Raw genomic sequence first — 25,695 nt, 5'->3', positions numbered from 1 at the left:
CATTCCAAAAGTTTGTTATCAGTGCAGCATTTCCAGCAACTGTTTAGTTTGCTCTGCAGCAAAGTATTAAAACTAATAAAGGTCTGGCATTCAAACAAGCTTGCAATCAATTACTCAAGTAATTGTTTCTTGAAAAAATTGACATTTGACTTATAATTTAGTAAATTCTGGATGAAAAAGGTCTGAGTATAAAAAAATAAATGTCTGAGTATAAAAAAATAAATGACCTAGGCTACCTAATCTAAAGACTGGATGGTTATTACTTCTACAAGTGTGTACTTAAATGCAGCAATTAATCTACAGTATGTTCTAAGTCCAGTTTCTCACGCTGTTGGATGGTTTTTATCTGCTTGCAGTTGTCTTTATAGCAGCAAATTAAACCAGTATTTAAAGTTGAAACTACTCGGGATTTATTCTGAGAATGTTAAGGAAAAACAACCATTAACCTCAAGTATGAATGTACAGAATTGTGTGTTGCTTTGTCAGTTCATTTAAAATTGATCAGTAACAATATTGCCTGCCAAAAAAAAGGTAAGTTAACTATACTTGCACATCTTTGGCTGAACCACAAACTGGCAATTTTAAAGTTTAATTATTCTGAGTGAGGAAATGTATATACAATCATAAAGTAGAAAGCAGAAGTTTACATATACTATATAAAAAGACCGATTATTTTTTCTTCTCACTGACATTAAATCAGACTAAAAGTTTCATGTTTTAGGTCAATTAGAATTACCAAAAATATTTCTATTTGCTAAATGCCATGAGAATTTGGAAGAAGGGAAACTTTCATTAAAAATGTGAAATACTTGGCAAGGCATACTTATTTGTGTAGCACATTTTATACACAAGGCAGTTCAATATGATTTACATGATTAAAAAGTGCAGCATTTAGAAAAATCAACAATAAAAACCTTAATCATCAATTTTGACAACTGGCTGTTTCTCATTTTTGGTTAAATCTCTGTTGGTTTTTCTTTTAGTTTGGAACGTTCAAACTTAGTTATTCTTTCCTGTAGCCATCTCACACTGGCTATGGTCTCACTGAGTCTGAGTCTAGAGTGTGTAATTCACTCACACAATTTGCTGTCTCAAGCTTTCCAGCTTATCGCAACTGTCGGCTAGAACAAGAATGCCATGGTTGTTACACAGTTCAACTGTTTGATGGAGGTTGTTTTTCTAATTTCATATAACTTAAGCCTACAATTTAACTGAACTGACAATGAAATGCATCACTAGCTGAAAATCAACAGTGAAGGTCTAACAATAAACTTCTCAGGACAGGCAACTCCTCCAAATCCCTAACTTTAGCTCTAACAGTGCCATCTCTTACTTTTATCCAATTTACTTCTTTAATGTTTTTCAGCTTCACAGGTGAGATAAACACACAAACAGTTTGAGGTCAACAAAATTATGTAACAATCAATAAAATTAATTAAAAATTCCCTCAGTCATAAGCAGTAGAGAACAGAAGCTTTTAGCATTAGATGCTCTCAAATATTCAATGCAGTCATAAACTCAGTGAATACCACTTACCTCCGTTGCTTAGGTAAGGCAAGGGAAATTTATTTGTATAACGCATTTCATACACATGCATGTGCTTTACATGATTAAAAAGTGCAACAAAAAACATTAAGCAGTTTAAAAATCAATAAAAAAAAACATTAAACATGGTTTAAATTTAACAATAAAAACATTAAATCAACAACAAAATAATCAAAAAAGAGTGCCATTAACTTGGATTTAAAAATATTCACATTGGATAACTTCAGCTCTGCCAACAGTTAGTTCCACTTCTTCACAGCATAACAACTAAAAGCAGCTTCACATTCATGTTTGCTGTAAACTCTGGGCTCCACTACAGTATCTGACCTGTGTCTATAGATCTGAGAGACCTGATGGGTTCATACCTGATTCACATCTCACTGATGAGTTCTGGACCAAACCCATTCACAGATTTATACACCAGCAGCAGAACTTTAAAGTCTATTCTGATTTTTTTGCTATCCTTGATCCTGTAATCCATTTTTCAAAGCAACTTTTCAGGATCACCAAATCAGGATAACCAGTGCTCATATTTGTTTTGATGAAGGACACTTCAAGCCTTTGGAGACCCTGACCAAAGGGTCTCCATTCTGCCAGAACCAGAACCAGCAAACAGGATGTGCCACAACGGAAGCAATAGTTAAGACACTTTTTTCTGATTTGGATTTCAAAAACCAGTGGTGCCATTGCCACTGCTTTATTATCCTGTTTTAACACTGTATGCATCACTAAAAAAACAATCTAAAAACAAAACATAATTTTTGATTGTGATGAATATACGTCAATTAGTAACAGAATTAAATATATTATTAGTGGTCAATATTGACAGCTGTTTGGGGGATTATTTCTACTTTGCTGTAGGACTATACTGATAGGCTGAATATGTTATAATCTACTGATGAACAAATCAAATTAAAACCTAATGAATACATTTGATTTCTTGTAGGCTATACTGCATGATCCAAATATAATATTATTTGATGCACATTTAAAGATTCATTACATCAATGCTGAATCCACCCTTCTAATGGGATCAGTTTAATCCAGATTTTTTGGATCAAAGTGATCCCAATCCTACTAAAAAGTTCTGAAAAACGTAAACTAAAGGTTTGATTCGGTTCAAAATGAAGATTGAATTACATTATTTCATCTGATTCTGTAATCCATTTGAAAATCTCATTTTTAAGATTTGATTCAATCCGTTATCCAGAATCTGATCTGATTACTTTTTTAAAAAAACAGGCCCTGGAGATACAACTTTTCAGTTCCTAAACTAATAATCTACTTTATTAAGTGAAGAAAGGGAGAAAGATTAACGTAGTCCTTTATGGAAAAGTATCTACATGTCTGACTGTACAGTACATGACTGTATAGTAACTAAAGTTCATTGATTGGAAACAATTTGTTTTTTGTTCCAAAGTGACGTGATAGTCACTGGAATGAGGATATATTATTAAGTGACAGTGGGGAGTCACAGAAAACTCTGGCCACGCCCACAGCAGAGTCGGCATCCTGTCTATAAACCACCTGCATAGGAAACACCTTTCCCACCTCCTGCCGTAGCACCTCGTTACGAGCGAGGGCACTCCCACTACCCACAATCCTTCTGACCCCTGCCTGCTGTAGGCACTCTGTGGGCATCATGGTCGTGAGGTTGCTGAGGATGCCGTGACACAGAGCTCTGGTCACGTGACCCAGAGAGAGGTTGGAGGTAGAGATGTTGGTCACGTGACCAAGACTGAGCGGGCTGTTTCTCTCTCCCAGGATGGTCGGGCAAACCTTCAGGTCACATGTTTCCTGCTTCAGAGCGCATTCAATTATCTTTTCATACAGACAGTCGTCACTTTGCTCTACACCTGTGAGGAGAGAAAGAGAGAGAAAGAGCGAGAGCTCAAAAAGGGGCAGGGGGACAACCTTAAGACAAGAGATGGTAGACTAGGCCAGTCGTTCTTCTCAATCTTTTCAGCCCGCGACCTCCAAAATAAAGGTTCCAGAGACCGGAAACCCTGTAGCTGAAGGTGGTTGAACACAGACATGAACACTGAAGAACAGCCATGTGGAGACTGAGTTATCGCCTGTATCTGATGGAATAAAGGGGAGAGCTTTTTGGGGTCTATCCATGAAGTCAGCAAAATGATGGTCCATCGTTCTATGAATCTGTGACAACCACATTTATATATTTATCTGAATAATATCCACTGTTATCCAGGAAGTTTAGTAATATTTGGGCCATTGTATAAAGTCATCTTAAAAATGTGAATCCTTGTTTTAATCAGAAATAAAATAGATTAAAAATGACCAAAAATGGTGGAAAGGGTGGTGAGATGGGATTTGAAAAACCAGACATTGGTTAAAAGTTGCAAATTAGAGTGGCCAAAAACGGACAGAAAAAGTGGTAAAAAAAAAGGGTTCAAAGTGTCAATATTGGAAAAAATGTGTTTAAATTGGCATGAAATATAATGAAAATAGGTTAAAATTGACAATAATGAGTCAACATATGTGACATTAGGTGGAAAAAGTGGTGGAAAGGGTTTCTAAGTGTAAAAAAATGAAAGTGGAAAACAATTGAGCAGAAAAAGCAATGAAATTTGATGGAGAAGTGGCAGAAATGGGAGTAATGTCGCAAAAATGCATTAAAAGGAGCAAAAATATGGCAAAAAAGAAGCTATGAAAATAGGTTAAAATATATCAAATTGTTAAAAAAAAATTTTTTATTTGATTCCTGAAAGCATCTAGCGACCCCCTCTCCAAATGGGACCCGACCCAAAGGTTGAAAACCCCTGGACAAGGCATTAAATAGGATTAAACAGTCAAATATTTATGACTTTGAACACAAAACCGTAAACATCAACCATCGTGATGACGGGTGAAGATCATGTCATCTGTATTTCTGCGAGATACTTTACTAGGGAAATTTTGCTAATTGCAGTAATTTATCACTCAAAGCCGATGCCCTGTTTGTAGGTTTTCACCAGTTTATCACTTGCATGTGTAGCTTCTAATATTCAAATCAATTATTCAAAGAAAAATCTTACATGGCATTTCATATTATTATCATTGTTTTCCCTCTGAATCATTCTGTAGGCCTCACGTTTAATGGGTTTGTTGTAGTAATAAGAATAATTATTGTAGCTCAGCTGTTACTATAAAAGTCTAAAATGTATTTTAAATGTTTAAAAAGGTCAGCTTTCAATTTGTTAAGGTTTGTTAATGTCGTGGAAAAAATGAGAGAAAGAGGCTCACACCTCCAATAGTCTGGCCTGGTGTTGAAAAAAAAAAAACAATTTGCAGGATAGTTCAATGAGAACATTACACGGATGAGAAAAAACATGAGTAGTAGTAGTGTAGTAGAGGAACAAACCTCTACAATCAGCAAGAAAAACATAATCAAATAAATGAAAATGAAATTCAATTAATATATAATTAATTTAATCATCAGCAAATACAGTCTTTCAGCCTTTTTTTGGTTTAAAATGAACTTTAATCATAAATAAAATATTTTTCTTTTTTTAAATTAAAATCATTTTTAAAAAGTAATTTTGCTAATAGAAAAAATGCCCAATTCTTATTGCCAAGCAAGATAGAAAAAGTAACTGACAGATAACACTTTGTAAAAAGGATGAATTAGTAAGTGTAGGAGCCATTAAAATGTGATTGTATTATTGTTGTGCAGTTGTATATAGTTGTACAAATACTAGGGCATGGGTGTCAAACTCTGGCCCGCGGGCCAAATTTGGCCCGCAGTGTAATTATATTTGGCCCGAGAGGCAATCTCAAATGACTATTAGAGCTGGCCCGCCAGTATTATAGACAAATACGGCAAAACCAGGAAGTAAACAGCGCATTCACCACTAATACTACAAATCCCATAATGCTCTGCTTTTGTTTTGGCGGGTCAATCAGGTCGGACCCAGAAAAGAAGTAGGACGTCCAAATGTTCAACTACAAATGGACAGTAGTCATAGCGACTTCACGCTACAACTTGCACCGTGCGACCCATTCCCAAAAATAGCAAAAAGGCAGCCAACCGGAGCTTTCTGGACAGGTGGGAGGAAGAATATCTGTTTACATATGTAAAAGACAGACCTGTTTGTCTTGATTGTGGAGCCAACATGGCTGTAACTAAGGAGTACAACATTAGACGACACTATGAAACGAAACACCATGACAAGTACATAGACCTGGACATGACTCAAAGGAGACAGAAAGTAGAGGAGATGAAAAGAAGTTTCAAAAAAAGCCACATCACAAGGTGAGGTTGCTGTAAAGGCTAGTTATATTGTGGCAGCAGAGATCGCAAAATCAGCCCAGCCCTTTATTGAGGGAGAGTTTGTGAAAAAGTGTATGATGAAAGTTTGTGACCTCGTGTGCTCAAAGAAAAAGCAAGTTGCGTGAGGAAATATGTCAGTTTCTGGAAAGGAAAGGGAAGGACACAGCAGAGCTCCGGACGCAAAAGTTTCTGTGTGAGCTGGCCTTTCTGTGTGACATCACGAGCCATCTCGATGCGCTGAACCTGCAGCTTCAGGGGCGGGGGCGCATCATCACAGACATGTACCGCATCATCACAGACATGTACCGCATCATCACAGACATGTACGCTGCAGTGAGGGCTTTTAAAACTAAACTGTGCCTGTGGGAAAATCAGATGCTGGGCTTGAATGGTTGATTGATTTATTATTGCCGTTTTATTTTTGAAATTATTAGCTTGTGGAAAAAGTTTATTTTGATATTTAAATCAGAAGGCTGCAAACAGAAAAGAGGCATATGATTTTTATTTAAATTTCATTTAATAAATCAATGCCATTGATGTGTTTTTTTTATTTGAAATTCGATTTTGCATGGCTGCACTATTGCATTGATTATATTGTATAGTAATAAGCGTTGCTCGTTCCATATTCAGTGTTAAAGCAAAACATGTTTGGGTCCATATTAAAAGGTTCATATGTTCAATGTTGGCCCGCGACTTTGTTCAAGTTTTAAATTTTGGCTCACTGTGTATTTGAGTTTGACATTTTGCACCATATCTGAATAGTATGATAACTATTCCTGTAAAGGTGCTTTCACACCGAACGTGTAATTTGAGCGACGAGGTCGCGCTTGACTTCGTCGCTCAAAGTTGAAAAATCTGAACTTTTTAAGCGACTTAAAGCGACAAATCCCTCGTCCTTCACTGTCTGTAGAGTGGAGGCTGCAGCCCCTCCCTGCTCCCTCCCGCTAGAGTGCAGACAGCTGCTGCAGAGGCTGTAAGGCTTCCTCAATTTATCGGGGCAAAATTAAAGCGGTTAACTTCTGGAAAACCACAGTAACTACTGATCATAACACATTCTGAGTGAACCCAGAATATATGCGTAAGTTGATCATTTACACCGTAAAAGCGGAGCAAGAAGGCAAAGACGTGATCAACCCCCCCTCTTTCACTCTACCCTGTCACCGGCCACACACACGTACACACGCGATTTAAGTGACTGCAGTCACTACAGTCGGGTTCCATGTAAATGATACCTGGGAGTATTTGACAGTAATATTTATTACTAAACCAGAGTTAAAAAATAAATCCTTACCCAGATCTCTCATCCAGCCGATCAGCATCTGCACAAGAGTGGCCAAGACATTCCCTCCATTTAAAGACGCTGCCACAGCCAAGTAGGTGGAGTCAAAGTATGGGAAGTAGGAGATGGAGGAGGAAGGCTGAGGAGAATCTGGAGGTCTAAAATCAACTGGCATGGCGAAGGTCAGCTGGGCGGACGTGCTTATGTTAAGAACTGTGAAAAACACAAAGAAACAAAAGTTCACAATGGAGCAGACGCTTTGTTTCAGCTCCTCACAGGGTGTCGTTATGACCACATTAGGAAACACTAGCATAGGGTGCAGCAGGTCATTTTGACAGCGAGCGTCGAGTGCATTCACTAAAGTTATTGTGGTCCTGAGAGGAAAGGCTGGACGTCACCTGCGTCTGTGCGGGTTCTCATGCAGGAATATACAGAGCACTGAAAGTCACCCAGGGCGGCTCCTACAGGCGTACCAGCAGGAACGCCATGCCACACCGAGGACGAGCGTCCCACCAAGCTGCCAGAGGGCACACACTGAGGAAGCAGCTGTACAGGGAAGCCTGCACCCTTCAGACTGAAGCATGCACACACACACACACACACAGCTCAATGATGCAAGAGTGTGAGGACACAAGTATTACATACTATAAATCAAGGTTGGGGTCAATTATAATTGTAATCATAATTGAAAAAACATGTTACTGTTGTAATCGTAATTGAATTGTAATTGAGTTCAGAGAATTGACTTTGTAATTATAAACAGCATGAACATTAGGGTGGTTCACAAAAAGAATTTTAACCAAATATTTTGCCAGATCACTTTATCTTATTCCAATAAACATTGTAAGCATCTGTACCAAAAATGGAGTAAGCCACTGCACATTTAAAGGTGGTACAATTTTTCACAATGTTAGATTAGATAGACTTTATTATGTTATGTTAGTATTATGTTAGTATGTTGACATTTTTTCTATTTTCAAGAATTGTGTTTGAACTGTTCTAATGTTCTTACTCATTTAGTATAAACACAGGGGGAAACTATTAATGACCATACTTACCTTCTTATCATTCAAGTTGCTGATATCTGTGAAAGTTACGTCTTCTTTGCTTGAGCAATAAAATGGTGAAAAACTGAGCTACCTTTTATGGGCGTTATACTGACTCATATTCTGGTACAGATGATCAAAATATCAATAGGAACAAGGCAAACCACCCTAATGAACATTCTATAGAAACTGTCAATTGCTGGTATAATGTAATTAAACACAAAACTGGAGAACCCTGTTACATACAGTATGTAGTTAACAATTATTAAAATATCGAGTTTACTTGTTGTTTCTCTTGAGGATCATTTTACTAATCAAAAAGAATTTAAAATGGAAGGGTTTACTGACCCAAAAAAAGGCTCAGACGCACACACCCAAAATATTAATACCAATATTTTCATTGATTAGGAAGCCTAGCAAGGTAAACAAAGTGATGAAAAACAAAGCTGATCTAAGACATGGGTCAAAACCAACCACTTATCATAACAGAAAGCTAACACAAGAGGAACTTTAAATTTCATGCACTTAGTTATTAATAGCTTAGCAATAGTGATTAATTGTAATTGAACTTTAGTAATTCAGAACATAATTGTAATTGACTTTCAAAGGAAAAATGATAATCATAATTGGAAAAAACGCAAGTCAACGTAATCGTAATTGAGTTGTTATTGAACATGGATAATTGAAGACATAATTGTAATTTTAAAATGTAATTGACCCCAACCCTGCTATTCATATTAGTACACACAAAAATGTTAGACATTGAAAATATTTCAAAGTGAAATGTTAGACTTTTACACACATGTCTGTATTCCACTCATTGGTCAAAGTATTGAAGAAACCCCAGCTGGCTGCGTTCTGATTGGTCATCACACAACCATTCAAACTGCACAGCATGGACACGATGTAATCATGGATGGTCCCAGCCACGGTGAAGTCCATAAGGAACTCCGGTCTGCAGTGAAACATCATCACTTGGGTTTTAAAGCTGTGTCGTGTGATATGACAGTTCAGTGCTTCTACCTGTGCTTCATGTACCACAAGACGGTGGCACAGCCGAACCCTGTAGCTACGCTCAGATGGGAATCCGGTTGTGGCAGAGAGGACAGAAAGTCTTTGCTGCAGCGTCCGTCCTGCCAGGTGATCAGCTGACTGCTGTCCTGGGCAGTGAAGAAGTCTCCATTGGACCAATCACATCCTAGAAAAGCAAAATGCAAACAGAAATCAGACTGTCCATTGCAGCAGTTACTCAAAGATTCCTGGAATGTGGGAACCAGGAAAACCCCTGAAAAGAGGATATATTAGACAGTGGTTCCCAATCTTTTTTGTCCCATGTACTCCCTTTGCATTTTTCCCAAATCACGTGTACCCCCTCTTCATATAATAAGTACTCGCTCCATAATTTCACATGATTTTTCATTTGTGGAACATCAGGCTCTCCTAAACCCTTAACTGTCTCGAACACTGGTTCCCTAAGGCTTATTCTACACATTTAAAATGATGAGGAGAATTTAAAGTGTGATAAAATGGCCCCTACACCATAAAATAATCCCGTTTTTCAACAAATTACAAAAAAATATAGTATTTTATTGAGTATTTGTGGTGTATTTGTCAAAAAAAATAACCAAACAAGGAACTACAAACATCTCCATTTTTAAAATAATTAAATCTTTCCGAGTACCCCCTGCAGTGTGCTCCGTGTTTGAAAATCACAACAGATCGTGGGGATCAGAGTCAAGGATGATTTATGATAGAAAAAAGGCACCTGGTCCCTGACTGAAAGTGGAGAGTAGTTTGAAGACACTGATTTTGTGTATGAGATAGGAAGCTAAGCTGGAGGTGAAGCCGGAACAACAATGAACCAACTTATACATGATCACATCAAAAAACAGCTACAGTGGAACCTTTGGCAGATAAATCAGAGGTTCGGTTGTGTGCAGAGGAGAGAGTGTGGAAACAATACATAATATGGAGCTCTGTGTGTGCCACACTAGATTAGGTGAACACTTCAGCAACAAGTCATCTGTCTAAACCAGGGGTGTCCAACTCATTTTAGTTCAAGGGCCAAATACAGACACTTTGATCTGAAGTGGGCCACAGATTTCAGGAAGGAAAAATGTTTCCTAGTTTGCACTTGCATGTATAAATGATGGTAAAGTTATGTAAGGCACCAAAAATATCCAGGCAATAAGTGATCTTAAACTTAGGTTCACTTAAATGTCCTTGATTTTGAGACAATTTTGTCTACAAAATTACACACTCCAGTACAGTAGGTGGTGATATGCACCTATTCAAGTCAGGTGCAACACGTCAAACAAACAAAACAAGATGAACATCTAGGGGGTATGTTACGAAGCTAGATAATTATATCCTGATTTTATCTCCATTAGCGGGCTTCACCTAACCAAACATTCCCTGTCAGAGAGAAGCTGTCCTACAAAGGTCGATAACAACACGCTAATTTAACTCACTCAGTGCCATTGACGAGATATCTCATCATTTGCGCTTTTTCATGGGGATTACACCCTGGCGTAGGTCCCTCATCAATATCTAAGCTGTGGGGTGTTTTAGTGACCAACTGTGCCCAGAAGATGGCAGCAGTGCACCTTTAGATGTGAGATTAGCCACTGATGCTAACCATCAAAGCAGGAAGAAGCAGGAAAAAGGGAGATTATGGCGCTCCAGTGATATTGTGAAGTATCCAGCAGCTCACAGCTCCACATACTAACACAGAACATGTGTGGACCTGAGTGGATTATTGATAATGTTGTGATCGTGAAATAAAACCATCAACTAACCGGGCCAAACGGGTCATTGCTGCGTGTAGGGAGGAGGGGGGAGGAGGGATGGTGTGGAGGTGGGTACAAAATACCCCCAGCCTGTGAGCCAGATAGCAAACATGTAGGAGGTAGCAGTGCACCTTTGGATGAGAGATCATCCATGCTCAGCAGAGCTCAGAGGAAGAAGAGGAAAGGCGTTTATGAGACAGAAAATGGCGCTACGTAAAGAGCTGACGTTCCCAGCAGCGCACAGCAGCGGATACTCGACCAGACTATGTGTGGAACTCATGGACAGTGTGGTGATGGTGAGATAAAACAATAAAAAAAACGGCGAACGCAGTGACACTCTGCACGCCCGGGAGGAAGAGGAAGTTGTGTGTGTGCAGACTGGCGGGAGAGAAAGTTGGAGGAACGCCAAAATACAGTAAGAATTTAATTCAACTCTGAACCAGATAGATAAATAATAATAATTTTGCCTTCAAAAGCCCGGTCTGTGTTTTTTTTTTATGTTTTATATAAGGGAACAATGTTCAGATGCTAGAGTTCTCACTTAAGCAAAAAAATTGCTTTAAAGTCACTGACAGGGTTTTTTTTTAGAAAAAGGCTGTTTTCTCAGCTTTTTGCTCTGAAACTGAAGATTTGTGTAAAACTTGCTCTATTCAACAACTGATTACAAAAGAACGAAACGAGCCAGAAACAAATGTTTTTTTTTATGAAAGTAGAGACTTCAATCTTTCAGAATCTGGTGTCAGATTTCAGATAGTCATAGTATAAAATATTCTGTGGGTCTTTAAAATCAGTCAAAATGTTCAAGAACAGCTGGCACTGAATGAGTTAAGCCAAGTGATTTCACCTGCTACGTGTTCGCTCTCATAAAAGGGGTGGATATTGCAGCGTCTGACCAATCACTACAATTGAGAACCTGTCAGAGCGACCTTTTTAACAATGGAAAAACAGTTTATGATCTTAAACAAATGTAATTAATTCATAAAAACCATGATGACAGCGAAGAGCAACAGTGTTAGTGCCAGTAGGGATTGGCTAGGAGGCAGAGCTTTTATACTCGCTCAGATCTGATCCACTTCATAACCTGGTCCCGACCAGGTTAGGTGTGGCTTAAGTTTAAAATTATGAATAATTAAAATCCATAATTCAGACCAAAAACAACACTGTTGTTAAAGAAAAGGCAGGAATGAAATAACCCAGGCAGGAAGCTGCTGATATTGTGAACAGGTAAAAGCATGAGATTATCTATGAAATTAATCTATTAGATGATAAACCAAGAACGCTCTGATCAGTTAAACTTTATTAGAGCACACACGTGTTTCTATTCAGGTAGACCTTAATTTATCACACACACTGTTTCACTGTAGTATGGTCCTGCTGATGCTGTTAGCCTCACTTTAGTGTATGAATGAATGAATGAATGAACGAACGAACGAATGACTTCACCCACCCGTCCGTGCATACAGAGACACAGGCTTCATCAGCTGACTGTAGATCAGTCCATTAGATCTACATCTATATCTTTCCTAAATAATGTCATTGGTAAATGAAATGTATTGTGCTTATTATGTTGTGTAATCAAGCCAGTATAGTGACAAGTGTGAAGCTTAGCTATAATGGTGGTGGCTATGGACAGGGGGAATGAGTGAGTGTTAGTACCGAAAGCAGGTATTTGGGATTAACGTGTCTAAAGTTAAGCCCAGTATGAGTTTTATCCCACATCCCAAGGCGTGCCAGTGCATCGTATACCAGTATATGTGCAAAAAACCGCTACCGCAAACCCAGGAACTGCCCCGGGCCCGCAAATGCAGCCAGGCCAGCAGAAAGAGTGGGGGTCAGGGGGCCCCAGGCCACCCCCCCACGGCCGAGCAACCCCCCAGACACCCCCAAGATCCCAGGCTGAGAGGCAGCCACCGCCCCCCACACACACATCCGAGGAAGCCCCAAGCAGCCGAGCACCCAGCGCATCCCGCCACCGACCCCAACCCCAAGCCCCCCGCCAGCATCACGCCCACCCCCACCCACCCACACCCACCCAAGCACCCAACCACTGAGGGGAGGGCCCAGAGAGCCCCCCGCCCGAGACCCCAGCAGCGGAGCCAAGGCTCATGCCCAGCAGACGGCCAGAGCCGCGCCGAACGGGCAGCCAGCGGGAACTCGCCGGCGGGCCCAGAGCCAGCAGGGACCAGACCCCAGGACAGAAGGACCCGGAATGGAAGCAGCACCAAGAGCAGCGCCCCCAGGGACAGCGACCACGCCCATAGTCGTCGAGGGCACCAAGGGGATGCTGCAGGTTGCCCCGCCGGCCCCCAGGCACACCGACCAGGCACCCCAGAGAGCGCCAGATCACCTTTCCTTGATGCTGCCCGCGCGATGAGGCCTAGAAAGCCCCCCCCACCAAAGGGCCCAGCCACACCGCAGAGCCTGGCTCACAGGGCACCGCCCAAGCCGGGGCCACCCGGCGCCGCACCCAAAGGCATGGTAGGGCACAGCCTGCACCACCCGCCCCGGAAGACCCCCGCCAGGACCGGCCCGGCCAGCCGGCCAGGCCCGCCAAACCCAAAGGGCACCATCGCAGGACAGGGAACCCCCAAGGGCGAGCCCCCGGGCCAAACCCCAGCCCACGAACAGGCCACAACCCAGCAAGACTGCACAGCCCCAGACGGTGCAGTAACAGCTTTTCCCATATCGCCCACCCCCATAGCATTAGTCATTCCGGAATTTAGTACCAACATATCAAAAAGGATCAGTGAGGGAGTTTCAGTGTATATGGGAGAAAGTAAAGCATTGTTACTAGGACTGCAATGGGTAGAAAAAAATCAAACCACTAAAGACAAGCATTTGCTCAAACTCTAGCTCTTCATTAACAACTTTACAATCTGTTTTTTTTTTAGAAGGGAGAAAAGACAATATCTTAGAGATACAGCAAATAGTTTCAGGAATGAAATGATGGGTCTATCAGTCATCTTTCTATGGGTGCCAGCACACAGTAGGATAAACAGAAATGAGATGGCAGATAAAAAAGGTACAGTAACATCGATCTAGTAGCTGACCTCAGCAAAACAGAAGTAAGAGATATCATCAAACAGAAAATTAAGGCAAAAGCAATGGGAGGAAGAGAGGAAAGGAAGGTGGTACTATGAATACAAACAAGAGTTGGAGAAATGAGGAAAGCAGGAAGAAACAGGAAAAAAGAATGCAAAATATCAAGAATGAGGGTTGGACACATGACGGAATAGAACATTATTTATGATAGGGAAGTTTAAGTCAGGTAGGTGTAGCTGTGGGAAAATAGAGACAGTTGAACATGTACTGCATGAAGCTGGAAGAATTATGTTTATCAGAAAATCTTTAAAAAACACAATTTAGTTTAGAAATTGAGACAAAGCTCTGGGAGGAAAGAGTTCAAGATTTTGAGGGCAATAGGTATTATGAATAGGATCTAGGTGGGCTTTTTTTAGTTTTTTTTTTTTTTTTTTTTTAGATCCACACTCCACATCAGCTGGTAGTGGTAATACACCAAATGCTGTTTGCCAACCACCATAAAAATCCAAGAAGAATATCCAGTATACCTACCCTGATGAAGGCCATGTTGGCTAAAACGCGTCAAACAACTTTCTAATGTTTCTGTAGCCCAAACCCTAATAAAGGCTTTTTAAAGTTGCCTCAGAAATCAACTTCTCACAGGGAGATACTAAAACCCAGAAACATGCAGAAACATTTCAGAGACATAGGCTACTAGAGACAGAGTAAATGCGTCCCCGAACTGCATGCACAGGCTGTAATATCACCAAGTTTATTATAGTACCGGTTGTTAGAGCTACTATCTTTACTAGGGAGCATTTTTTTTTCCTTTTTTTATTGGGCTTTATTTACCGGCAATTAGTTTATTATGCATATTTAAATTTTACAAGTTTATATATATATATAATTTTTTGTGCATAGCTCCTGTTATAAACATAAACGTACATCTGAATGAAGTAACCTTTAAAAAACAGTAATAATAATTAAAAAAACACAACTTTTTCTAATAATAAAAAAATGTACAAAAAATCTTTAAAACATAATTGAAAATAAGTCAGTTTTGTATTTTGTAATGTAATTACTTGTGACCCACACTATCAGATGGTTAGATTATGTGAATTAGTTTGTACTATCATTTCAATGTATTATTATAATAATAATAATAATAATAATAATAATAATAATAAACTGGACTGCAAGTATGTCATTATCCAGAGTTAAAGTCAAATTAATGCATATTTATTGTAATGCATTTTTTTTTTTTTTTTTTAATGGATGGATGATGTATGTGACGACACTGAATGTTTTGCTTTAAAGCTCTTACCGCTTTTTCCTTTCCAAAATAAGATGCCATGCATCTGTCCGCACAAACCGATCCTGCAGACCTGCTGGAGCAGCTCTCTGGGCAGTTTACTGATACATGTGTTTAAAGAGTCTATGATCTGACCTGTGTCCTGTTCTTTAGCCTGTCAACACACACAGCAAAGTTTAGCTGGCAGAGCCGCAGTGTAATACAAAGTTACATATAAACATAAATATACTCACATGTATACCACTACTGTCTGCTATTTCACTGTTGGTCGGTACAGACTGACTCGCAGCAACAGTTTTGGACTCGGTCTCTAATAAAACAGCTTTTACTGAGGTGGTGCCGACATCCACACCGAGGATGAAGCTCGACATGACAACCGCGCATGAAATGGACTTTGTTGTTTTCCGTTCAACGTCACAATCTGGCAGGAGTTCTTCTTCTTTGGGCGTTTTGTCGGTGGTTGGCAAACAACAATTTGGTGATTACTGCCATTTACTGGACTGGAGTTTCCAAACCCGCTTGTTCCTGTTTTTCAGGGTCGCGAGGGGAGTCTGTATTTATACTATAAATACATAAATAAATGAATAAATGAACGAACGAATGAATAAATATATAAAGACCTATTAAATAACCTATTATTCTAAGGAACTGAAACACAACTATAACACTTCCTGTTGTGTTGCAAAATATCCATGATGATGTCAAGTGGTACTTTAATATTTCTGAGATGTATAGTAGTCTACGTTCATCTTTCCACCTCATACCTCTGGCAATGCAATATAACATGCTATATTGTTTATTCTTGGCCCCAGTGGTGTGAAAAAACAAAAATAAAAAAATGTGTGACAAACTTACATACATCAGCACACCTTTTTATTTATATTTTATTTCATTTTTACTTACTAATAAATAACAACCAAAATATACAAAAACACATTACACAGCATTAACAATCAAGAACAAAAGAGAAAATACTAAAAAATAAATCAGAGGTCGCTCAACACGTTTGGACAAGACAAACTTTATATTGTTATTTAAAAATATATTCTCAACTCTTTCAAAAAATGTGGAAAAACATGGCTTTGTTTATAAAAATCTACATTTATGAATAATTATTTTTTGCCAAAATTAAAATTACACTCGGGTACAGTGTCTTGCCCAAGGACATAGAATTCTTCAAGAGACCACTTTTGTTTTTATTTTTAATAAAATGCACACATGATTTGTTAATTTGTATTACTGTACTTCAAAAACATGTAATGTTACAATATACTTACATGACTAGTGCAGGTACATTGAGATATGCAATAATAGAGTCCGATTTTGTTTTGATACCTCAAACGCACCACTCGCTCTCTGGTGACATTCTGGTGACTCCCATGATGCACTGCGTTGTTCTGTCTCTGGTCTCCAGTGTCGATGAAGATGTGTTAAGTGTCAACTTTTCTCTGTGACTCGGTGAAGGCTGACTTATATGGACAGTAGTCCGCTGTGTGTCGTCTGTTTGTAAGAAGCTGTGAAGTCACGTTATTTTATTTTCGGTGAGTTTAACCGCTTCGTCAGCAGGCGGCTAATACAGCTAGCACTGTTTAGCTTGTTAGCTTGTCAATATGCAGTAAATGTCGTGCTTTCTCATTGACTCTATTGTTGTGTGTGGGACAGCGTGTGTGCTTTATTGATAATAAATACAAATTATTTAATAGTTGTGAAAATAAGTCGAGATTAATGTACGATCAGATAAAGTCTGCATGCTACCTGGTGTAGTGATTCAACTAGTGACCATTATAAGTGATGAGCGATCCTAGCTGTTCGGCGCAGCAGTTGAACATCATTAGCTATCAGTTCTGTTGCTAAAATGGAAGATGAATTTGCTTTTACATAAAAATTAGTGCTGTTTATCCACAGTCATGGAGCCAAAAGTCTCAACAATCAATGAACGTATTTTATAATCCTTGCTTTCGTGCTGGACTCACTAGTTAATATTAGGGGTGCGTATTATCTGGCGATACGATTCATATCCCGATACATAGGTCACGATATGATTTATCACGATATTAAACTATAAGGTGATTATTGCAAATTTTCGAAAATATATTATTAAATATGACTTTAAAAAACAACTGTAAATTTGTACACCTTCATGAGAACATTATGTATGAAATATATTTTCGGCTGTTGCTATTGGTTCGGACACAGGCCTCAAACAATCCTGACTATAGTTCTGGCACTTCCTGTGCGCAAGCGTCCGCATTTTAAACCAACTTTGACTTTAGTGCAACATGGCTTTAGTGCAACTTAACTGAGGTATATAGAATAGAATAGAATAAAATCAACTTTATTGGCCAAGTTATGTAAGTTATACACACGAGGAATTTGACTTGGTGAACTGTGCTGTCTCCAATAGTGTAAACATTAAATAATAACAATTAACTAGAAAAAAATGTAAACATAAATATAAACAGTAGTTGGACTAATGTGTGCAAAACTAAATAAAATAATAATAATAATACTAGTAATAATAATAATAAGATAATAGTGCAGTGATGAGTAGTGCAGGGGAACATTTAAATTAAATATTATGTCCATGAACATTCTCAGTGACAGGTTGATCCAGGGTTGTTAGGTGTTTAGTTCCATGGTTATTTTACAGAAACAGGTCTGACACTCTTTGACTGTTTAGTGTTGATCAGAGTGACAGCCTGGGGGAAGAAACTGTTTTTATGGTGGGAAGTTTTGGCGTACAGTGATCTGTAGCGTCTGCCGGAGTTTAAACAGATTGTATGCAGGGTGTGAGGGGTCTGCAGTGATGTTACTTGCCCGTTTCCTGACCCTGGACAGGTATAAGTCTTGGATGGAGGGCAGATCGACACCAATGATCTTTTCTGCAGTCCTGATTATCCGTTGTAGTCTGTGTCTGTCTAGTTTGGTTGCAGATCCAAACCAGACAGTGATGGAGGTGCACAGAACAGACTGAATGATGGAGGTGTAGAACATTATCAGCAGCTCCTGGGGCAGGTTGAACTTCCTCAGGTGACGCAGGAAGTACATCCTCTGCTGTGCCTTTTTTCTGGTTGTGTCTATGTGGGAGGTCCACTTCAGGTCCTGTGAGATTGTGGATCCCAGGAACCTGAAAGAGTCCACGGTAGCCACTTTGCTATTCAGAATGGTGTGTGGGGGGGGATTCCTCCTGAAGACCGATGACGGTGGTGTCATCTGCAAACTTCAGGAGTTTCACAGAGGGGTCCCCTGAGGTGCAGTCATTGGTGTAGAGGGAGAATAGAAGTGGGGAGAAAACACACCCCTGGGGGTGTCTCGAACAACAAATAAATGCAGAAAGTTAGTACTTTTATTAAAAAAACACAAGCTGGTCAACATGCCCAGGTTTTAGCGCACTTCTTTGTGCAGTTACAATGGCTTCTGCAGTGGAAAAAACTTTCCTGTTTAAATATAGGTTAAAAAAAAAGAAGTTGAGAGAATAAAGGAGTACTCAGACACTGGTTTGACCTGTAAGGAATGTAAACGTAACACTGTCATTGGGAAGGGATCAGCTGGTATGCCAGTGTGTTTACCAGGTCAGAGGATGTTTATTTTTCTTACCATTGTTGCTCGGTAGATATTCGATCTCATGGGTATTATGATGAAACAATTTAAATTGTGCTGACCTTTGACCTGTGATGCCGGGTCACGCCTGACTAAAACCTACTGAATGAATAATTTGGTTGCATCAGAGAGAGGCGCTGAAGTCACTATAAAATTGGTTTTGGTTTTTTATGTTGGAAAAAGGTGTTCCAGAAAAGCGTCATTGTGTATTTATTAATCTTTATTAAACAAATTTGTAAATGTAGCGCATCAAACTGTGAGTTAGGACTGGGTTATTATTTTTATAGCTTATTTTGTATAAAAATATTAGAACAGTAGGATGGATTGCTGAGTACGTCCTAACCCAGATCTATTTACAACTAAACAAGCCACACTGTAGAACTCACTCACACCTGCTGTCCTTTATAGGAGAAAAAGCCAAAAGTGGCACATGTTGTGCAGCTGTTTGTTAATAAATGAGTCTGTGTGGCATTTTGCATCAGCAAATTAACCCTGTATTGTCTTTCTGGTCAGACTTTATTTGAGTTAAAATTCTTGAGATTTATATCGTATATTGCCAGTTTGAGAAAAAATATTGAGATATGAGCTTTGGTCTATATCGCCCAGCCCTACTGTGAGTAATTAAATTACACTGTAAAAAAGAATAGATTTAGTCCTTGAACCTGAACTTTATTCTATACGTCTTTGTTTTTCTTCTGTTCTAGACGCTCCTTCCTGACGTAGACAGCCATAGCTGCGATGGCGGGAGTTGCAGCAAAGCGTGAAGGGCCACACTTTATCAGCGAAGTCTCTGTGAGGGGTAATGCAGCTGTGCTGGACTACTGCCGCACCTCTGTGTCCGCTCTGTCCGGCGCGACTGCTGGAATCCTGGGGCTCACCGGACTGTATGGCTTCATCTTTTATTTCCTCGCCTCCTTCCTCCTGTCAATGCTGCTCATCCTCAAAGCTGGGCGGCGGTGGAAAAAGTGCTTCAAGTCAAGGCGGCTGCTCTTCACCGGAGGCCTCGTAGGAGGGCTTTTCACCTATGTGCTTTTCTGGACGTTCCTGTATGGAATGGTGCATGTGTACTAATCTGGTCACCCCTGAGATCTTTCTATCTAACGCTATCAGTAACTTTAATATCGTCTACCCTGCTGTTTTTGTAGATCATTTGCTCCACGGAGTTAGATTTGTCATTAAAAACTGCTGATGCAAAGAGAGGATTATAATCCCTGTGTGAGTAAGGTTTACATTTACCATCTGAAATCCTTATCTCATTATATGGCAGCATCGTCCGTTAGAAAATTAGTATTTAAAATTCCTAATGTATGTTAACAGATTAAATCTCATCACAGAATGTCAGATTAATTTCATACAAATTGATTCTGAAGATAATCTCACTCATTGCTAATTTGAATAAATCTGTTGAGACATGTTTTTAGTATTTTTTTTTTTATCCTCTGTCAGTCAACCTTACTTGTTATTTTAAATGAAAACAACACAATCATTTTAAATCCTGAACAGCATTTAATAAATAGAAAGAGAACAGGAAAGGAAGTCCTGCACATCAGTGTCTCTTCATTTACTGTCAACAATCTGCTCAAAAGTGATTTGTGTTTGAATTAGAGCTGGGCGATATGGACCAAAACTCATATTGTGTGTCTGTCGTTAAGGTTGCCACCTTTTAAACAAGTGTTTTTAAATAATTTATGAACAATGATCAGTGAACACTGTATTCCTAAAAAAAAATAAACATTTAGACAAAGAATACACAGAAAGCACAACAAACAATTTTAATCTACCATATATACGGTAGAGGAAATAATTATTTGAAAAAAGTTAAGAAAAAAACACTATTAAGGTTTAAATTAATTAGCATTTATTCGAAGGAAATAAGTATACGATCCCCAAGCAAAACATGAATTGGTCTTTGTTGAAGTAACCCTTGTTGGAAGCACTGAAGTCAGATGATCTGAGTGCCTCCTGGGCCTGTGGGAGCCAGAATTTATGTTTTTTTGTAACAGATCAAATACTTGTTTCCTTAAATCAACAGTAATCTATTACTGAATACAATGATTTTTTTTTTTTTTCCCTGACTTTTATTTTGATAATCTATCTCTGTTAAAATAAAGGTACCACAAAATTAAAGAATGCTCAGTTTCAGAAATCAGCAGGGAATCAAATAATTCCCTCTACTGTATTTAAAAATGTAATGTTTCCTCTTAATTATTTTCATTTATTAACTGTAAATTAGATTGATTTGTTCTTTCGTCTTATATTGGTTAATAATACTGTATATTAAGTGACCATTTATGTGATTTTATCTGGCAAAAGCACAACCACATGAAGTGTGTGTGTGTGAGATAGATAAACAGGTTCAGAACAGGACACAACTTTAATTTGCCAAATAAACAATTCCATATTTTACGTGACAGATGGCAACCCCCTCCACCCCCTCTTGGGGGTCTGTCTCTGCCTGCAGCACCATCTCTCTGCTCCGGTGACCCCCGGGCTGGAGAGGCCGAGCCCCCACCTGCTGGGCCTCATACAGTATGAGGGCACCTCACTTTTACCCCCAGCTGGTCTGATCCAGAGTTTTAAACACAGCACACACATACATCTGACCCTTGGGGGTGGTGGACGTCCGACACTCGTGCTACCATGCAGTGATGGTGTGGGGGGCATCTCTCAAATTTTAAATACACCTGAACCACATCTCTGGGAGTGTAGGGCACCCACTGTCTAGTTTAAATGCTTATCATAAAAGAGAAACACATTTTACTGAAAGCTCAAAGTTGATAATAGACATTAGTGAACACTGACTATGTTTAGTGACCATGTCAAAGTGTGTGTGAGGTCTCTGTTGTTTTAAAACTGGCCTGATTTATATTTATATTTATATAGCTTTCAGATGCTCTTTTTATGATTAGTCCAGGAACAAAATATTCCTGATTATGAACTACATACCAAAATATTTCCAATAAGCATTACTCATGTAAGAAAATAAATGAGGTAAAACCTTTGCTGCTTGAGCTTGTCAATATTCAGTTGTGGTCCTTTGGTTTACTGTACTTAAGTGATTTCCCCTTTTCAATTATAAATAACTGTAGCCCTCAATGAGGTCTCTCTAATCTTTCAATTTCTTTCTAGTACTAGACCTGTTGTAGTTTATGTGAAGCATCATGTGAGGAGTGGTGTCACACACACACACACACACACACACACACACACACACTTGGACTAGGACTAGTTGAGTGTGGAGAAAGTGATGTGATGCCTGGGCTGCTCAGCAGTCTGAGGAGAAACAAGCGCAGAGTAACGCTGGCCTGTGTTGCGTGGAATAGTGGGACCTCTTTTCTCTGCAGACTGCTGGGTTTCATCTGCAGGAGACGAGTCTTTAACAGAGTTTCCAGCTTCATTCGCAGTCGGTTTCCTGGAACGTTTTTCACGCTGTCCAGCTTTTCCTTCTTTAGGTTTCGTCCGCTCCTTCCTGTTGCACAGATCAGGGTTGGGGTCAATTACATTTTTTTCAGTTACAATTACTTTTGCAATTACCCATGTTCAGTTACAATTACAATGACCAGCATTTTCCCAACTACAATAAAATTACAATAATTTTTTTATCCTCAAAGTCAATTACAATTGCGTTCTCAATTACTAAAGTTCAATTACAATTGATCACAATTACTGAGTCTGAAATAACCTAATAAAAGTTAACTTTCCTTAGCTTTTTGTTAGCATCTCTTATCATAACAGGTTCTAAATCAACTGTAAAATACCCTAAAAACAAATATCTATCATCTAATTTCTTTCCCATTTATTGGTTACCTTGTTAGCCTTCCTAATCAATGAAAATATAAGTTGTAATATTTTTGGTCGTGTCAATAAACCCCTCATTTTCAATTTTTTTAATGGTAAAATGTGGGGAAGCTGGATATGAAACATATTTTAATACAGTACATAGAACTGTAACATGGTTCCCCAGTTTTGCGTTAAATTATATACAATGAACAATTTTTTCGAGTTTTCATAGCAATTACAATTACAAAATCAATTATGTAAAGTCAATTTCAATGTAATTATAATTACGACGTGTGGGTTTGTGTGATGTTGTTGGGGTTTCCTGCATGTGGATTGTTTGCACGGCGTATTTTTTTTTATTGTATGTAAGGTCTTAATGATGTAAAGCACTTTGAATTATATTTTATATATGAAACATGCTCTATACATAAAGTTTGATTAATTGATTGTTAATTGACCCCAGCCGTGGCACAGATCATCAATAAAACCTGTAAATGTGAAAACATGTTTGTCGTACTTGAAGTTGATGATTTCAAACTTCCTCTCTCTGTAGAAGGAGCTTGTATTCATCATGTAGAGCAGAATCATGTCACATGCAAAGGCACCCTGAAAAAAACAAGAGTTAATGAAGCACAGATGATGCATTTCATATGCATGTTTACTTTGGTGGCATCTGTCAAAATCATAAATACTACCAAACCCAGCAGAGCAACACCCGAGCCAAGGGCGATTAGTGTAGGAACAATATTAAACTTTCCAGCCTGTGAAACAACAAAACATTCAGTGTCACGGGATCAATTAGAATCATGTACTTTGTTTGCTAAGCATCGCCGCTCTTACCTGACCATTGACCATTATGTCAAAGCGGATCCCGTAGACTTTATACAGAGAGCGGTAGGTCTCACCATTGTGATCCTTATAGTATCGGGCATACCTGTGAGGAGAAAACCATAAAAGAAGGGAACAGTTGGATATAACACAGGTTGGATGTGTGTCTGCAGTGAGGCGGAGAGGACACACCTAAAGTTGTATCCTGATGTCATTGAGTTGTTGAGGTTGATGTCCAAACGGGTGAAGCTGTACTGTGGGTTACAGTACGAATAGTCCTTATCCAGGTCACAGATCCACTTAATGAGAATTCCCACTGATCCACCCTAAAGGACACAAACAGAATGTCAAGAATCAATATTCTGATTTGATCAAAATTAAAACAGTGATAACATAACAAACTGACTAAAGTCTTAGAATATAAAAACCTGCATTCATTGTTCACACCTGCTCCATTAAAAAATGTCCTGAAGTCAGTTTAAAGGAATCGTCTTAGTTTAATAAGAAGTTCATTTCGATATGAAATATTGTTATATGTTAACTTTTCATCAGACAAAGACATAGTGTAGGTTTCATAGATCAATAAAATAAAGGTAATTTGCTAGAAAAAAAGATGTAAAAGGTTGAAATTGCCACTCAGAAGTTAGTTTTCACTGTAAACAGTTTTGCACATTTCATTGTGGGACTTGGAGTCTCGTAGACAGATGCATAGAAGTGTTTTTACTTTATTCTTGCTGTGATTTGTTGTATTTTTTTTTCCAGGAATATGGCTTCACACCGTTTTTGTTGTGACATCACCTCATTCTCTGAGATATTTAATATTAGATTGGATCCTTTCGTGTCAGCCTCAACACAAACATTCACTGTTGTTTTGCAGCAACTTTCAGTCTGTGAAAACACCAGAAATATGTTGTCTATGTCACTTTGGTAGCATTTTTGGGGGCAAACATATGAAATCACTGTAAGAATGAATGCATCCTTCTACAGGTCTCCACATCCCACAATTCAATGCAAGAAACATTTCTTACAATGTCAATAAACCGAGTGTTTACAATGAGATCAAAACAAACGTTTGAGCATCACTATTCAACCTTTTACATCTTTTTTTGAGCAAATGATCTTTGGTTTATTGATCTATGAGGCCTACACTAGCTGTTGACAGAACGTCCCACACTTTGGTCATGTTAAAGGAAGTGGAAACGTAACATATCACTGGAAGAAGAGAAAGTTTTAATTCTGAGCATAAAGGGTAAGGGCAAGTTCCACTCCTACTTTACATAGTTTTTTCCAGGCTATTCTAGCTTTTGCCCTCAGTCCAAAGATTTGTGCATGTCTCTACTTAATGTGTTTGCCGGGAGAAACTCCAAGAACATATAACTTACAAGAGTAAGTAAGATTTATACCATAGACAATGTAAAGCTTCGATAATATTCTGTCGAACCAATGACGACCAACCTAAAGAATATTCTAAAAAAAAAAAGAGAGAAATAACATCCAAATTAACTTGTTATGTCAAGTGCACTGATCCACCCACAGCCCACAAGTAGAAATCTGCTTTACAAGCAGAACTTTGTGGATAAACCAATGAGCAGGTTCAGATTTTATGTCAAATGCATGGAATCAGATCTCAACAGACAGTTGAAAAACATAGAAAAGACACCAAGCTTTAGAAATCTATCTAAGTGGAACGTTTTAATTTGATTTCAACTTAAAAGAAGCTCATTGTTCTCTGTTAAAACTGCACCTGATTTGCCAGACATTAGAGCACTTTGTACCTTGGCAGCCATTTCTTGGAAATCATGACCAGTCCTGCTGACTAGATCTTTGAGATGGAAGATGGGACAGTAAGGATGCTTCTCACTGTCATGTGTGCATCTCTTCAGGTAGCCTTCATCAGACGTTTCGAGGACATTGGACCTAAAAAGTGGACATCATCAGGTCAACTTTTTTTAATATATACTAAGACTAATGTAAAATTCAAACTTCATATCTTATATTTCAGTTGTGTTGGTTTTTAAGGCAGTCCAAAATAGGGCTGCTCGATTGTAGAAAAAATAATAATCACGATTATTTGTCAACCAAAAAGTTATTTATTTTTTGCACAAAAAACATAAAATATATTCTTTAAATAAAAATAAAATCCTTCAAACACTAAAATCAAGTATGTTCACTTTTGCACAAAACAAAACACGTCTTGCACGTGATGTGTCTTTGCTCTACGTCTT

At 38.7% G+C, this 25,695-nt stretch overlaps 2 protein-coding genes and 1 pseudogene across 2 annotated transcripts; 1 reads left to right on the top strand and 2 right to left on the bottom strand.

The window, feature by feature from the left end:
* Nucleotides 1-1,732: 1,732 nt before the first annotated feature.
* On the bottom strand, nt 1,733-15,633 carry shpk (sedoheptulokinase). The gene is made up of 7 exons (XM_028465825.1): nt 15,496-15,633; nt 15,275-15,416; nt 9,164-9,338; nt 8,943-9,095; nt 7,493-7,668; nt 7,107-7,307; nt 1,733-3,401 (listed from the first exon to the last, which is right to left on the bottom strand). The coding sequence occupies exons 1-7, from the start codon at nt 15,631-15,633 to the stop codon at nt 2,977-2,979; spliced, it is 1,410 nt and encodes a 469-aa protein (XP_028321626.1). The 3' UTR covers nt 1,733-2,976.
* A 995-nt stretch (nt 15,634-16,628) lies between these two features.
* emc6 (ER membrane protein complex subunit 6) lies at nt 16,629-20,034 on the top strand. Its single transcript, XM_028465836.1, has 2 exons — nt 16,629-16,803; nt 19,567-20,034. The coding sequence occupies exon 2, from the start codon at nt 19,601-19,603 to the stop codon at nt 19,931-19,933; it is 333 nt and encodes a 110-aa protein (XP_028321637.1). The 5' UTR covers nt 16,629-16,803; nt 19,567-19,600; the 3' UTR covers nt 19,934-20,034.
* A 1,183-nt stretch (nt 20,035-21,217) lies between these two features.
* Nucleotides 21,218-25,695, bottom strand: part of LOC114475185 (polyubiquitin-A-like) — an 81,427-nt pseudogene continuing 76,949 nt past the window's right edge.

This window comes from Gouania willdenowi, chromosome 14 (assembly GCF_900634775.1).
Source record: "Gouania willdenowi chromosome 14, fGouWil2.1, whole genome shotgun sequence".
Lineage (NCBI taxonomy): Eukaryota > Metazoa > Chordata > Actinopteri > Blenniiformes > Gobiesocidae > Gouania > Gouania willdenowi.
The sequence above is the reverse complement of the archived record's forward strand: the minus strand, read 5'-3'. Positions and strand labels throughout refer to the sequence as shown.